This window comes from Scophthalmus maximus, chromosome 17 (assembly GCF_022379125.1).
Source record: "Scophthalmus maximus strain ysfricsl-2021 chromosome 17, ASM2237912v1, whole genome shotgun sequence".
Taxonomy (NCBI): domain Eukaryota; kingdom Metazoa; phylum Chordata; class Actinopteri; order Pleuronectiformes; family Scophthalmidae; genus Scophthalmus; species Scophthalmus maximus.
The window spans coordinates 13,725,066-13,741,542 of record NC_061531.1 but is presented as its reverse complement, the minus strand read 5'-3'; the positions used below and the strand labels follow the sequence as shown (position 1 = coordinate 13,741,542).

At 40.2% G+C, this 16,477-nt stretch overlaps 1 protein-coding gene across 2 annotated transcripts; it reads right to left on the bottom strand.

Moving 5' to 3' along the window:
• Positions 1-34: 34 nt before the first annotated feature.
• On the bottom strand, positions 35-16,451 carry lmx1al (LIM homeobox transcription factor 1, alpha-like). 2 transcript variants are annotated; one of them, XM_035615518.2, is made up of 9 exons: positions 16,001-16,451; positions 13,972-14,060; positions 13,088-13,277; positions 3,658-3,890; positions 2,852-3,015; positions 2,594-2,671; positions 2,380-2,500; positions 2,108-2,263; positions 35-1,623 (listed from the first exon to the last, which is right to left on the bottom strand). In XM_035615518.2, the coding sequence occupies exons 1-9, from the start codon at positions 16,042-16,044 to the stop codon at positions 1,466-1,468; spliced, it is 1,233 nt and encodes a 410-aa protein (XP_035471411.1). In that variant the 5' UTR covers positions 16,045-16,451; the 3' UTR covers positions 35-1,465. The 2 variants fall into 2 exon arrangements, with proteins under 2 accessions (XP_035471411.1, XP_035471412.1); XM_035615519.2 differs by having other exon boundaries at positions 16,114-16,451.
• Between the last annotated feature and the right edge of the window lie 26 nt (positions 16,452-16,477).

Below are 16,477 nucleotides of genomic sequence, written 5' to 3'. Positions count from 1 at the left end.
TTTATCACAGTGAGGACAAATAAAGCAAGCGCACTTCAAAGATGAAACCGCATATTGTATTGAAGATACGGCAACATTACATTCAAAGCACATCACCTGGCAGTCACTGAACAAAAATGTAAAACATCTTGCTTAATACCGCACAAATAAGTTACATTCACAAAAATATCACTTTAAAAATACCATGAGTCGGTGATCAGAGTAATGTCACAAGCTGTAGCACTTTAATGAAACAGGCACGACCCTAATCCTATTTTATTCCGTACCTCGTTGTGAGTCTGCTATTCAATTTAAGTTTGGAAGCTATTTCTTTAGACCTACTTTGAGACACAAACATATCATGCTACAGTTTAAATATTTGCCGATCATCACAGAAAAATGTACAAAATATCTTCCTAGCAACATCTAATTTTGTTTGAGAAAGAAATTAAACAGAAAAAGACTACAACAATGACATTACTCACATTTACATTTGGAGTACATGTATGTCATGTATCCAGTGTCCTAAGTTTTGGGCATTATAGATCTATTGGTTATCATTTGCTGCACTGCTTCTTATTGATTACATGATAAAATAAAGGGGACAGCTAAAGCAACAATTTGCACCACCCTGTTTCCGCATAAGGCTCTTAAAGTGACCCTGTAGATGCTTAAAAAAAAATTGGAATTTTTTTTTTGGTCCCTATTATACCGGTCATGCATTATCAAAAACGAATGGTTTGAATGATTATTTTACATTGAGATTTTCTTCTATACAATCTATGTTCTTGAAATCATTGGGCAACTTAAATTGTAATTCTATCAAACACAATATCCTGAGTTATGGCTCAGGTTACATAAACATACACACTAACCTGAGAGCATAATTGTATGCCAATCCATATACAGTATTGTATATGCTGCAGTCTTTCACGCACAATAATTAATCACTAGTCCTGTCAAAAAAAGAAGTTATGCGATGTGCTAATTTAATTTTGACCCTTAGCTGCTCGTAAGACCTGCAAAACTCCTAAATACATGTAACTTGATCAATGTATTCACTCTCAACAACCAACTTTTTGCCTGTAATTCATGATATACATATTAATATGTTTGATAGGTGTCATTCGTTTTTCAGTTTTTCGTTGGAAGTGCAATAAATTGCATTTCATTGAACACATAAATACAACAAGAGAAATTGAGGTCCTTTAACATATTTTGGACATTTACAGTGTTTGTATTTCCAGCATGTGATTCTTATCTAGAAACAATGGTGGGAACTTTATGCAAATCTGCTGCAAAGTGACATTATGACTATGCCTGACTTGTGATAATCTTTGCCTGTGATAAAAGCTCAGAAGTGTGTTTGGGTGAAGGCTATTTAATGGAGAATGGTCCAACAGGCATGTTGATGGACTGACTCCATTAGCTGCATCTCTGAGGTGAAAGGTGGACTGGGAGGGGAAAGGGTGAGAGTTTATAAAGGTCAGGAGGTGAAGTAGGAGTTCTGCATGGAGTAGAGACGATCAATGGGGTTTCCCACTCGCCCTGGCAGAAGACTGCCGTCCCCTGTTGCTAAGAGGCAGTCACCAAGGTGACCGAGGCTTCCATCGCTGTCCAGGTCGTGGAACACTGTCTCTGAGTCTGCAGTGAAAAAGAGTGAGAGTGTGCATAGCTGAAGTGGAGCTGTCTTTATAGCCAGTAACATAGAACATAACAATTTGTAAACCCAAACTTTAAAAAGCAGAGTTTTATTTAGGCAGTTTCCTATCACCTGTTCCCTTTACAATTGGAAAAGATCATAAAATGTCCTTCCAACATTCTCCAATCAGCAAATGAAACAAGTGCTTCATTTCTTGCCTCATTTTTTTCTGCTGCATATATTTTAAGGACATACAGAAAAAAACATTCAGCAGTACAATTAATTGACTGTAGTTTAAAATGATCCGTTAAAATCATTAGTTTGGAAGATGGTAGATATGTACTGTACCTTCAAAGTCTAACTTGCTGTATGACCTCATGCCATTGAATTACTGTTTTGGCCATCACAATGGTGTGGTAGGTGACAAATGTTGATTTTGAGGGGAGGCTCTCTTTTTAAACTTGCAGCTTTCATCTCCTGTCTTACCATAAGCGTGGAGCTGCTCGCTGTTCAGCTGAGGCGGAGTAAGCCCATGTCGAAAGGGCTCTCCACCATAGATGTTGGGGTCCAGTGCAAGTAGTTGCTGACGTGGCAGAGATGGATATCCCAATATTCCATCCATGCCATGAGTACTGGATCCATCTGTGAGAAGATGAAAATCCCCTTAGTCATACAGTAAGTGTATTTTTTTATATCTGCTCTTTTGTCATTTATTTTTCTTTGCTTATTAATGCTGCATTGAAACTTAAAGCTTGTACCCTCACTGTCGTCATTGCTCTGACGGCCCCCTCTACTTTGTCCTCTCCTGGTTCCTCCCAGCTGCTCTTGTTCCTGTTGCTGCTGCTGCTGTTGCTGCTGTCGACGAGCAATCTTTTTCATCTGAGACACAAAATCACACGGTGTTGTAATGAATTTTCCATTTGTGTTAATGTGTGACATAGAACATGTCTTCAACAAAAAAGTAAATCCAACCTTGGCTCTCTGGTTTTGAAACCACACCTGCACAACTCTCACTGTCAGTCCAGTCTCAGCAGCCAGTGTCTCTCTCACCTGAAGAGGAGGAGGGGAGGATTTAAAAAAAAAAATTGTTTTCAAAACACAAACTTAACGGTGTCAAACGCAGCTTGTGATTAATGCTATACACACAGATAAAGACACTCAAGAACAATGAGAGTATTGTTTCTTTAGAAGGCATTCATTTCCATTGATAACACAAGCTGGTCCACCCACCTTGCGGCAAGGCTTAGCAGACACTTCAAAGGAGGCCTTGAAAGCACGGCGCTGTTGTGTGGTCAAGATGGTCCGTGGTCGTTTTGAGCGCTTGTGCTCTTTGCCTTCATCACCACCTTTCCCCCCACCAGAGCCTCCTCCGCCGTCCTCATCCTCACTTTTCACTGAGCAAGGTAAGCAGACAACAAACAGTGAGAAGGTAAATTTTCACTCTCCCTTAAATGAAAAACATAGTTTCTTCAGTGTTCAATGCCAATTCCTTCCAGTGCACTGAAGGCTCAGATAAAACCAGTGACCACCATTGTCAGACTATTGTCAGTGACCAGAAGACAACTGACTTCTGCTACTTAAACTTGTGTTTGTAAAAAAAATTTACAATGAAATACGACATAACAAATAAAAAAAAATACAATGGCTACATATGTTATGCATATTGTATAATTTACTTTTCAAGACTTTTTGCAGTTATTATGTGCTGTTGTGTCAAGCAGTTGTGTTGTACGTCACTGACTCAGTATCCCAGTGGTCTCTGAGTCTGTAACCAACTCACTGTATATGAATATCATACCTCCTGAACAAAGGAGCAGCTTGAGACTTAACTCCCAAAACCCTTAATTGCCCCTCAGGGGCTGCTCACTGGTTTGCCATGGTGGAATGTGACTTAGATTGGCCAAAAAATATGTTGCATGTATTAAAGTAGAAAAAGGTAAAATGTTTCCCTGAGATGTATGAAGAAACACCAGGCAGCTTTCGAGTTGAAATTTAATTTTGTTCAGACAAAGTAACTTGTAATAAAGCAACTGTACCTGATTCTGTTGGTGTGGGACTGATAGCAGCCAACATTTCCCTCTCCTTCTCATAGTCCATGCGGCAGAGCAGTTGGCCTTCTTTCAGCACAAACTCATCACCTCTCTGCAGACGGCGTTCACACTCACAGCAGCTAAAGCAGCCCAGGTGGTACACCTGGCCCAACACGCGCATTATCAACTCTGAACGTCCAATCACCTGCAGGCAGGCGCTGCACTTCCTTACGAACAGCCTGGAGGCACACAGAGCGATGTTACATGTGAAAAAAAATAAATCTATAAACTGTATAACATGCTATTATGGGAGTCAAGGAGTGCAGAAATAGAAAGGTAATTAAAGATGGTGGCACAGACAAGGAGCTCTGACACATTTATACTCTGCTCCAATGATTCTGGAGATTAACATAGTCTCTTAATTAAAGGTCGTATAAACATTACCCAATTCACAGAGCAACAAGGTGAACATCTGCTGAGAGGAATTAGAGTAGTCTGCATTTTTATAATGTATTTTCTTTTCACTCTCATGACAGTAGGTGGCAGTAGATAGCTTGTGATAATAGAGCTGCCTGTTGTGAGTTTTTCTCTTTTTAATTCTTTAAATGTTGAGATCTGTTTGATGGGGTGAACGTCTGTCTTTTAATATCCCACCCACAATCTTACAGGGCTGATTTAACATTATGAATAAAGCTTATTTCTCGGGTTCATTGCTTTTCTCCATCAGAACTTTCCTTCTTTTTTTCCCCCCTCATCTTTCCTCCTGCGAGATGTTATAACCCCTTGGTTTCTTTCCTGCCTCGGCATCTCTTCACGTCCCTATTTCCATTCACAAGGCCTAAGTCTATGCCATTAAATTCCTCTCAAATCCCTGCTCTCGCACTTGGTTTCCTCCCCCTCCCTCCTGAGTATTTTCTGCCAGCATTCCCAGTTCTCCCTCGTGCCCTCCCAGCCTGCCTCCCCAGTTCACTGAAACTAATAAAGACAGGATTAATTAGATTGTTGTTTAAACAGTGCGATGGCCAGACAGACGCTGTAAACTCATAACCAGGGATTGGGGATAGCATGGGGTTAATCTCTCTCCTCTCACTTATGCACACTAAAACACATATACACACAAACATTGACTCGTACATGTGCACGCGCAGGCATGCACATACCCACTCATAGTATCAGTCTACCTGGTTTAAAATTTGGCTAGTTACCCAAATTCATTGCACCATTTATAACCCATCATCATACTGGTGGTGCGACCACAGCTGAAATCAAGAAAAAAGTATACAAATACTGGATCACAAGAATATCACTTCAACAGGAAGAGCTAGCAGGTAGCCAGAGCACCGGTCTAAAAAGTGGAGAGAACAGAACCAGCACCAGAACAAAACACAAAGGTGAATAAGGAAGATAGGAGGATGAGAGGGGGGTGGGAAGTGGGGGGCAGGTGGAGGAAGGGACGAAGGCAGAAGTGTTGGAGCTCCCTGACTGAGTGATAGGAAGGTGTTGCTGCCCAAATCTGGAGTGTAAAGAAGGAGCCAGGTCTGCACATTAGTGCTCCTAATCTGTGATTCTGTCCCAAACACAGCTGCTACGGCTAATCTTTCTCAATCCATCTGCCAAACGCTCCCAAAATTCCCCAAATGACAGTATCGCTAACGTAACATCATAATGCAAACACAAGTGTCCCCAAAAGCAGCCTTACACCAATCTGTTCTGACAGAACCTAAATGTTGCTCAGCCCATTTTCTTATAAAAACCCTACATTGAACGTTAGAGTGATGCTTCTACTGTAAAAAAAATAAATAATAATTTCATTTTAATCATAATATCTGACACTTAATACAAATTTCATAAAGGAGAACAATCACCACTCTGCTCAGACTGTGTAGCCTCAGTCTCTATCCAAACACAAGCTTCAACAACTTGAATGCCTCTTTTTATTGTGAACAAAATACAACACAACAGAATTCTCACAGGGTTGCTTGCATAAGACTGATGATATTGCTGGTTAAGTCCCACACTCTCTAATCGGGGTGTACACAGCACGGTAGGAATTTACTCAACATGGCAAATGAAGGCAACTTGGGGCAACTGCCACAGAGGGGGGTCTGTAAGTAGATCAGTCTAATCCCTCTAATAGAAGTATCATTCACACCGGCCCTGACCAGAGTGTAGCTTCCAATAAATCACTATGGACATAGTAGTTAAAGACCAGCAACATGAATTAAATAAATTTAGCCTCTGCTTTTACACCAAATTTATACAATCTTGTCAATGATGCCCGCAACTTCTGTTTTGCTTTCTTGGATCTTTGACAGCATATCTGCATACATAATAATTTCTTTATTTCACATAATTTTTGAAAGATTTCCTAGAGAAACTTCAATTCTGAGAATTGTTTTAATATAGAAAAAAAGAGAACATGTTTCTCTTCATAGTGACTTACAGGTTTTTTTCTTTTTATCACAAACCATTGTGTATATGAAAAAAAATTTGTAAGGAGAACTTTGCTTTGGATTTCCTTTTCCTTTCCATTAATGTAGTGATGTAATGTACAAGATATATAAAGAATTACAAAGATCAGAGATATAAGTGCAGACAGAAGACTCAACTTTGAGAGCTTGTGATGTACAGAGCATCGGGATCCTTGGCTGCGTTCAACTTCATGTTCAGTGCCATGGATTTCGGAGGGGTTGGGGCCACAACTAATTACAAACACACTGATTATGAGATCAAATGTAGAGAGGCGGAGAAAGGTAATGTTTTCTAAGTATTGGGTGGGTATAATCAGCTCTTGCTTGCTTGCTTTATTGTAGATCCTAGGCATACAAACAGAATAACAGAATCTTCCTCATCTCCCTAAGCTGTGTCATGTGGCATTGTTTTTGCCTGTGAGCTCTGACAAGCCCGACATTTTCTGGACCACAACACAATCATTCCATAAATATGTATGTGTCTCAGAGTGATTACAGTTGTTGTGCTTGCTTCTATAATTGATGAATATTTATACAGGTACCGGTTTGCTTACACTAACTCCAGGTTTGGAAGAGTTTAATGTGAGAGAGGCAAGAAGAACCAAACTTGGACAGATTTTGGCTTCACTCTGGTACTGTGGCTCATCTAAGATCACTCATTTTGATTCTTGATTTTAAAATATATTTTTTGTCTCTTAACATGTTGAGGTATCCATGTATTGGTTGTGGTTCACATCACCTGAAAATAAAAGTTCACCCAAAGATTCATGTGATAGATGCAAAAAGAAAAAATGATATGCAACAACCTTACTTTAAAGTTGTATTCTGTTCAGTATCCACTTCCTAGATGTGTGTGTAAGGGTGTGTGTGGATGTGTGTGCGTGCACTTTCAGCGGATATTGCTCTGTGAAGCAAAATGGCTCAGAGCCAGGGTTCAGTAATCACATCATCTCCTTTTATTAAATCTCCCTGCACTGCTTCTGTGTTATTAAAATCTCCCAGCATTCCCCACAATACTCGCTACCCCTGCCACCACACACACACACACACACACACACACACACACACACACACACAAATATATATATATATATATATATATATATATATATATATATAATAGGAAACACACACACATACACACTCACACACACACGTGTATATATAAAGTCACATGCACGCACAAATATATACACAAATATGCACAGTTTGTGTAAACACAGATAAGGCGTCTTGGTACATCAATAAAACACTGACAGATGCTGTCATTTGTGCACCGTATCCATCCATGCATCAATACACTAACATCATAAACATAAACAGTCTCTTGCTCATCAAATGCCCCCCAAAATGTGTAACAGCTATGTAATGACCATGAGGGCCTGCAGTGCACGGATTACATCTTCAGAAATCTTCCCATTTCTGCACAAACACTCTTAGTCTCACAGTTATACAGTAACATGTCATGACTCTCAGTGTAAATTGTTCACACTAGTAATAAGACCAGCTCTACATGAGAGCAGCACTGAAGCATGTAATATTCAAGTCTTAATGCAATGTACCTGTGTAAAGTAACAAATAAAAACCTGCATGACGTGCATGGTCCACAAGATATGTCTCGGGATGTGTGCGATCTACACCTGATGCTACGAAGAATGAATGCTATGTGTGAGGCTATGGATGTGTGTTTGTGTGCGTGAGTGAGTGGGCGCGCGCGTGTGTGTTAGTTTAGATAACACAGTTAATCCCCAGGCCACCAGAACGCAATATCCTGTCTGCCCGTTTCTCATTTCCTGTCTGTCTCTGGCGGAGCGGGAAGCAGTGGGGAGGGGGTGGCGGGGGACAGCGGGACCCGTTGCCCCAGAAACAGGAGATACAGCCAGTCGATTTGAGAAAAGACTACACCGATCTTCCCATCTCTCCCTCTCTCTGGTGTGACCCCCTATTCTCTCTCTTTTTTTTCTCCCTCTCTGCTTTTATTATCTCAGATTTAATAAAGCCGAGGCGAGCAGCTTGTTCTGCCATGAAACATTTATTAGCTGTCTGTTATAAAATTGTTGTGGGGGAGGAAAGATGATGGGGTCTCATCTCACATTATGCAAAAACAGTGGCAATATCACCCCGCCCCCCCACACACACACACATACATGCACCCAGACAAAAATCAGCCCACCCTGCTGCTGTTCCCTTCCTAAAACACCTCAGATTTACCTTCTTTATCCCATTTCCCTTTTCCATAACTGAGACTTCGCCCTGATGTTCTTTCATTTATACCATAAAATCTGATCATTCTTCAACAGCGCACCTTCATAACAAAAAAACATCTCCATCACCACTTTCTCTGGCACAACTCCAACCATCATCTGTTGAGCTGAAGGTTTAGCTAACAAGACTTCTGGGTAAGGGAGGAATGTTTGAATATTTTCAGAACCACTATACAGTTATTAGATGTCAGTTAAGGCATGAGTCATGCTATGCCAAACCTGACCACAAACTTTACTTCACTTACAGATGTTTTATTGAGGCGGAGATGTTTTTTTGTTTTTTTTAAAGAACACGCATTTTTTACTTTCTAGTCATTTAGATAGTTTTGTTCCATTTCCACAAATGCAACAATGATTCTGTTTGTTAAAGGCAAAATCCTGTGCTTTTGAACGTAGGATCATTTTTCAGTATGCCATCTAATTGCTGTGAGCTGCGCACCACAAACAAAATCCTCCATCTTCTCACTAATCTCAGAGGTGAACAGCTCAGATCTTGAGCAAATAAAATCCAAACTATGTTTAAGTGAGGATTTTTTTTATTTTTTTATAATTTGGTTGCACATCTCTTTTAGAATTGTTATACTTTCAGTATTCAGGTTATTCTATTAGAAGTAATTAATTAATATGGCAGAGATTTATGACTATGAGTTAAAGTGCTAGTTGATTGGAGTAAGGGTTTATCGTCTCTTTGACATGTCATTGCATAATTCTCTTTAACAGTATTTCCCTGCAGCCCAGTGTCAGACCTGTCATCACAGGACAGCCCCAGTGTGCTGGGTAATTAGCACTGTACCCAATCAACCTCCCCACCACCTCCTCCCGTTGCCATCCAGAGACACAAAGAGGTGCCGAGGGGGGGCGATTAAGAGAAAACAAGGAATAAACGGGGAGATAAACTGTTTGGTGTCATCGCTGCTATCAATCTCAACGAGTAGGAAATGAGGTTTGGAATAGAGAAATATTATTACAAAGCAGACAGTGATGAACGAGGTGACGGATAGAGAGAGGGAGAGAAATGGTAGCTAGGTTGGGGGTGTAGAAGGGAGAAGACGGGTAGAAGTTAAAGTTTTTATCCTTGGTCACAGTATTTTAAAGCAACAAGACTAAGAGGTTCATCACCATCAATGCACTGTAACCTTAGAGGATACGCTGCCAGGCCATCAGCATTTGACTCACAGCTACCCAGTTAGCAGAGGGGGATTCCATAGCTGCGTCGGTGGGGGCTCCCTCTCCCTGTCTGCAGCGAGAGGGTCTGTAAACCTAGATGTCGTCTCGGTGCCCTCCACCCCACAGAGGGAGGTATTAAACCCAAGGTTTAGTGAATATCCACCCTGGTGACCTGCTTTTCACAGGGCTGAAACTGCCTTTAGGCTTACAAGGGAGCTCGCAGGCTCTGCACAGCCAGGCCACCCTCCATTCTGTCTGGGCTCAGCACTGCGGACCAGGACCACTGGCCCTATACTTCTCAGCTTGGCAAGGAACTATAATGTCAAGCCTGCGAGAACAAGAAATTTACTGTGTGTAAAGTGTAGGATACTGAGGGTGCACATTATTTGTGCATGTCCGCCTTAAGGTTAGAATTTGATTTTCTTTTTCTAAAAATCCGTAATTTCTACCATATTGCATTACCATATCGAAAAAACAAATCAAATTCCTACTTAGACTTCCTATTTCTACTGAAGTGAATATTTTCCATCCACATTTTTAAGTGATACCTAAATATACCCTGATGGGAACGTGGAGGAAAGTCTTGCCTCAAATTGATTCCAAAGCCTTATTCTGAACATCTGCTCAATAACAGGATGGAGTTCCAGAGAATTTTTCGAGGTTTCAAAACAAAAATGAATCCACGAGTAAAATCCACATGATGCACTTGAGTTTAACGTGTGAAAATCCACTAATTTCCATAAAAGATTGAGACTTGAGGAAAACTTGAACCTGCTCGCATACCTCCTCTTTTTGTTTTGTTTTTTTCATAATATAATGACTGGCAGTAGGGTGTTTGCTTATTCCTAACCCAAAGCTTCAGGGAATGAACTTGAATGTGACTCAGAACCAAACCTATATTCACCGTAGTTAAACAGATTGGTTGCACATTTGGATTAGGATTATGTTCTTAATTTTAAAAAATTCACTTGATATGTTGAAACCTAACATTGGTTTCTTGGGCATCAGACAAATAAGTTTAGAATCATTTTGAAGCAAAGTATCCTTTGAAAACATTAAAAATGCAAATGTTGAATAAAAAAAACTTTTGCCTCGCAGGCAGTTTAGCCCAGATGAATCAGGGTGGGGGATGGGTCACAATTCAAATTAGATTTGTTTGCTCATTTGAATTCAGAGACATCTACATGCATTTTTTCACCTCCTTAGAATTGTTTAATTAAAAAGAAAATCACAGATACCACCCCAAAACACAATTTGCGTTCATTTATATTTGACCGTTTTCTTTTATCGCTAAAAACAAAAAACGAGCGCATGTGAACAGTTGAGCAGGGCAGCAGCAGCGTGGCTCGCTGCCTATGCTGAGAAAGAGTCAGGGAGGAGAAGTCTCCCTGTCTGTGTGCTGGGTGATGTAATTCAAAGCAAAGGATGAATAAAAAATATTTGGATAAGCCAGAGACACTCCATGAAGGAGACATGGAAAATGGCCCAGTATGAGCTCAAAAGTCTGAAGAATTTCTATGTTACCACATATCTATTTTGTAAACACAATCCTCATCAGTAATTTGATTACTTTTATGCCTTACATCCAAAAAAACTCATATTAATGCATTCAGACAGCAGCCACTTGATCTGTCCCTACCTCTTTGAACCAACCACTAAAATGAAGCCAAACTTCAAGAAGAGGGTTAATAGACCAATAATTATCCCCTAATAATTGAACAGATTCTTACGCACATTCCAAATTCTTGGACATGGTTATCTGTCACAGTGCACACACCTGCTCTGGGCGGGAGGGAGGAGTGTGCGGCGTAAAACGCTGATGGACAGACTGCAGGGAAAACAAGGAGACATTGTTGCTGATCTGCTGAAGGTCACAGGCAGTGTTCTGTGCCAAGTCTGGCACGGACTCAACACAACAAGGCAACTATCCATATGCAATGTATAGGGGACTAAATCAACACCATAGTGAATGAAGCGCTGACTATTAATTTGGGTCCACATTACAGCCATTACACGAGGAGAGTAAATAAGCTTTTTCATTCCATCACTGAAAATGAACCCCGAGCTTCATTTATGATAAGCTATCGTCTCCATGTTTCCCACTCATTTTTCCACAAAAGCGTCACACAATGGGACTTTCATCACCCCCCCCCCCCCCCCCCCCCCCCCCCTCCTCTCTCTCTCTTTTACTTGCTCTCTCTCCTCCAGATGTCAGGTACAGTGGGAGAGTCTGTGCTGCTGGATGCCGTCTGACACTTTTCAAAACACTGATAACAAGCTGCAGGCTCGTCCTTCAGCCGTCCACCCCTGGAGCTCCCATCACAGGCACACCCTCTGACCACGACACACACACACACACATACACGCTATGTTTTAATAATGTCTCATTATGTCCACATGCTGTATGTTCCATTTCTATATGGCATGGAACTGTGGCATAAAGTGGTATTAATTCAAGTGAGGTTGTGATAATAATCACACACTGGAAGTGGTTCTATAAATTGAAATTCATAAATAGAGTTTTAAACAAACCTATGAGCAGAAAAAACGCTACAAATTCTTGTCTCCAAAAAATCTTTGCAGGGAGAAAAAGGGTCTCCTAAGTTTGTCCACACAACAACTGTCAAGACACACTATTCATTTTCAAACTTTGGGGATCCTGAAGTAGGTTTGAACAAAGCTCTCGTCCACACCTCCCTTGTTTGTAGTGATCGGTATGAGGGGTCAAACAGAAATTTCCAATATGAAGCAGTTTTTGTTCTATGGGGGCGTTGTAAATTTCTCTACAGTGATATAGTGATAGATTTACTTTACTTTACGTTTTACTTGACTGATAAAGGGAAATCATTATTTAGTAAGGAGTGGGTCCAATTTCCTAATATTACAAGTACAAACTGACCTTATTAGCATATAACCTTGTAAAAAGTGATCATATTTCTATCAATTTCATTTCAAATTTGCAGCTATGCAAAAACAGAGAAAAAATAGAATGCTGTACAAAGAGCCATGCCTTGAAAACACAAGTTTGTGTTCAATTTATAGTGTGTTAATTGAGCTTCGTGGCAAACATGGATATAAGGAGGTTGATTGACATCACTTCAACTTTTGAAATAAACGTACTACATTTTTCAGACACTGAGAGTTTTTCTTTAACTGTGGGACGATTTTTAAAAAGTCTAGTTCACGTTTCTTTCCAGATTAAGATTTTACTTTCAACATGAGATAAACCCAGACAATTGAGGGGGAAATGCTTCTCCAAAATGAATGAGCGGTCTGATGGAGAGGTGTGTTATTTGTGAACATGCAGTAAACTTCTCTCAGCCTGTAGATGAGCATGTTGTATTTTAAGAGCCCGTCTGAGTACTTCTACTTTTTAACGCGTCGCTGCTCTATGATGATCGTGCGCGTATTTCTTCCACCGCTGCACCATAGACTCCAAACGACAGACGCGAGCCCTCCTTATTCCCTGTGTCTGCGCGCGCGCGTGTGTGTGTGTGTGTGTGTGTGTGTGTGTGTATGTGTGTTTGCTCTTACTTTTCATAGTCGTGCTTGCAGTACAGCTGCCGGTCCTTGCAGTAACAGGTCCCGGTGAGCGCGCTCAAACACACGGTGCACTTGACGCAAGTCTCGTGCCAGGAGCGCTCGTTCACGCGCAGCAGGAAGCGGTCGGCGATGGGGGACTCGCAGCCCGCGCACACCTCTCCCCCCCGCCTGTACTCCGGACCTGCAGGGGGAACCGGGCAGACAGAGCCCAAACCAGAATGTTCAGACTTCAGGTCTACCAAAACACAACACCGCCCCCGAACTAAGACTGTGACTTTCAGATTGCCCTCCACCAACATCAGCATCGTGTGTCGCTTGTTTTAATGATATGACACAAATGTGTTTTACCTGGCAAAGAACAACAACTGTGCGCAGACTGGAGGAAAAGTGACGGCATCGTTATCACCTCAACCACCCACCTTGTGTCGGTTATCCTTATTAGGCCCCATTATTGGATTCTAATTTCTAAAATCAAGATATTAAAAAACCCTAGAATGTTTCTTTACGGCATTCCTAAATTTCTCTAAAAAGAAAAATTCTACAAGAGGCTACATCCTTTAAATGTGTTGTTTTTCATTCCTATTGCACTCGGTAAATGTTCTATGATTACATTGTTATTGTTTTAAATTCTTTAATATCAAACACAGCAAACGGGACTTTTGTTTTTTTTTACATCTTTTATGGTGTCACTCTACTATTCCCATGATTGGTTTGCGTTTTGTTTTGTCATACTTATTACGGCAATATTTTCTCCAAATATACACACAATATTCCTACAGGGATTTATTTTGCGTCATGGAGGTTATGTCTGATGTCTCGTGTGAGTTTATTTCGTCTGGGCTTTATACAACAAATTGTTCAGATCACACACTCACCAAACGGCGTTGAGGACGGAGGCTGCTGCAGACAGGACTGCTGGGTCTCCTCTGTTTTCATCACTTCTCTCCTTCCCTCAGTGTGATCGCTTTACAGAAAGACAAGAAAAGACCTAATTTCAGTCTAAACACAACAGAAAAGTTTTCAAAACAGAATGACCAACTAGTAGGACAAGATTTGGACGGTGCACGCCTAAATTATATATTATATATAATAATATATAAAAATATATAGTCTATCACGTTTTGGGCAACAGTTGAAGTTCATATCATTTAAATCGATAAACATACACACACACACACACACACACACACACACACACATACACACACGAGGATCAAGGTCTAACCCTTAATAAAGTCACCTGTCAGCTGTTATTTTGCAATTGTCAGTTATCACAAAATATTACTCGACATAATTAGTCAAAGATCGGTGAAAAAAACTGTTATTAAAACACAATATAAAAATTATTAGGCCTATTTTCTTATTATAAATATAATACAATAATAAACGGTTTATCTATATCTAAAAATAAGCCTATAACTCTACACATTTTGATGTAGCCTATAATTATTATGAAAGTTGGTTGTAACATTCCAAAGCTTCTTCTAAAAATGTACTAAATAATTGAATGATAGAGCATCCATTGTAGTTATTCCATAACTGTTTAATTCAAACATAACAGACTTTTAGCAAAAACCGACTTGCGCATTATAGACGCTCACGGCATTGTATATCCTGCTAGATTTGTTTTTTATGAAAATCATAAAATCCAGAAAAAAAATTTTTTGGGACTGAGAAAACATTTTTGAAAAACAGATTCTCCTACAGTACAGGAACTACGACTTAAGATTGTTTTTGATGGCTCCACCATTTTTTTTGTTTTTTTAAGGCTACCTACCTTAATATCACAATATTTATAATTTATATTTTCCAAATAAATTATAGCCTAATTTTTTAATTTTTTAATTTTGTTTTGGTATAGAAGTTCCATCAGATTTTTACTAACACATTTGGGAGGCCTGTGGAGTGAGCTTGTAAAATCCAGTAAATATAAAATGGGCTATTGAGTTTTATTTTTATTTCATTTTATTGCCTGCTGCATTGACACAGACAATGAATGAATCAAATAAAACAAATACATTATGTAAATACAACTAATCTGATATGGCATTTTCCCTAATTGCGGGTTGAATACATTACTGACACAATTGTGATACAACGATAATTAGATGTTGAGACTAACGATCCTGATACCCCTGACAATGATGACCGGAATAAAAATGTTGAAAAAAAGGAATCAATTTCCCTTCAGGACCTAGAGCTGCAATCTGCCTAAAGGATATATACCGTCATATTAAAAATGAGGATCAATAACTTCAAAGTCCACTGTAAAGATTGACATCCAGAGAAAAAGTAAGAAGATTCTCTCGGTTTGACAGTGATGACCAATCGTTTTGTTCTCAGGAATTAATATTACAACGAGCAGAGAAAAATGTGTTTGTTTAAAAGTTAAACGCTGTCAAAAGACACGATTGTCCTCGTGCCATCAAAATTAAAAATTAAGAGTTAGAAAGAAAAACCCCTGCCGAGGTTGAATTGTCATGCCGCTTTGGTCCGACACCATCAATATGAACACTGCGCCCATGAAACGACTGTAAAATAATCAGCAACACGATCCGCGTCGCACAGTCTCCATCTCCAAAAAGTAACGTGCACATCAACCGAACCCAAACGTGTAATAGAACTGGATCTGTTCCACGTTATCTCGGGCTATGTGTCTTGTGTTACCAGACCAAATCAAAGACCATGGTTTATCTATCGGGCTGCAAGGTCACTGTGACTTCACCTTTTATTGTTCCTCTAACATGAGCATTAAAAATGAAAGAAAAAAAACAAACACACATGCCGAATAGCGTTTGAAACCTGCTGCGGTAATGAGGGGGAAAAAAAACCACATTATCATCAACAAGCAAAAACAACTGTGTGGAAAATCACAAGTCCACCTCCGCTGACAACCTGTCCTACCTTGAGGTGAAACACACTCCTGCCGAAATCTCGGTTGGCAACATTAAAAAAACGTGGAGAAAGTTTCGACCGGTAAATGAACAGACGCGTTCACTGACTGTTCACCTGTGTACCTCACAGTCCGGCGCGCATGGTGCCTACGATAGAAATCCAAATACCATGATGACCCAGACTAAAGCCTATTGTCTCTCCGCTGTTTCCCTCTCCGCCGGTCGTGTGCGCTCCCGACTTGTTCTGTGCGCAAAGAAGCGCAGAGGGAGGAGATGGACAGACATGGTGGGAGGGAGAAGGTGCGGGAGATGATGAGGGGAAGATGAGCGATGAGGCAGCCTATTGATTGCTCAGATGGGGAGGATTTCACATTTGTGCACTTTTAAGGAATATTTTTGATCCGCTTCTACATGGAAAACAATCTGTCACGGCCCTTATTTATTTTACTGTATGCCCGAACTGCCTGGTTTTGGAGAAATAGTATCA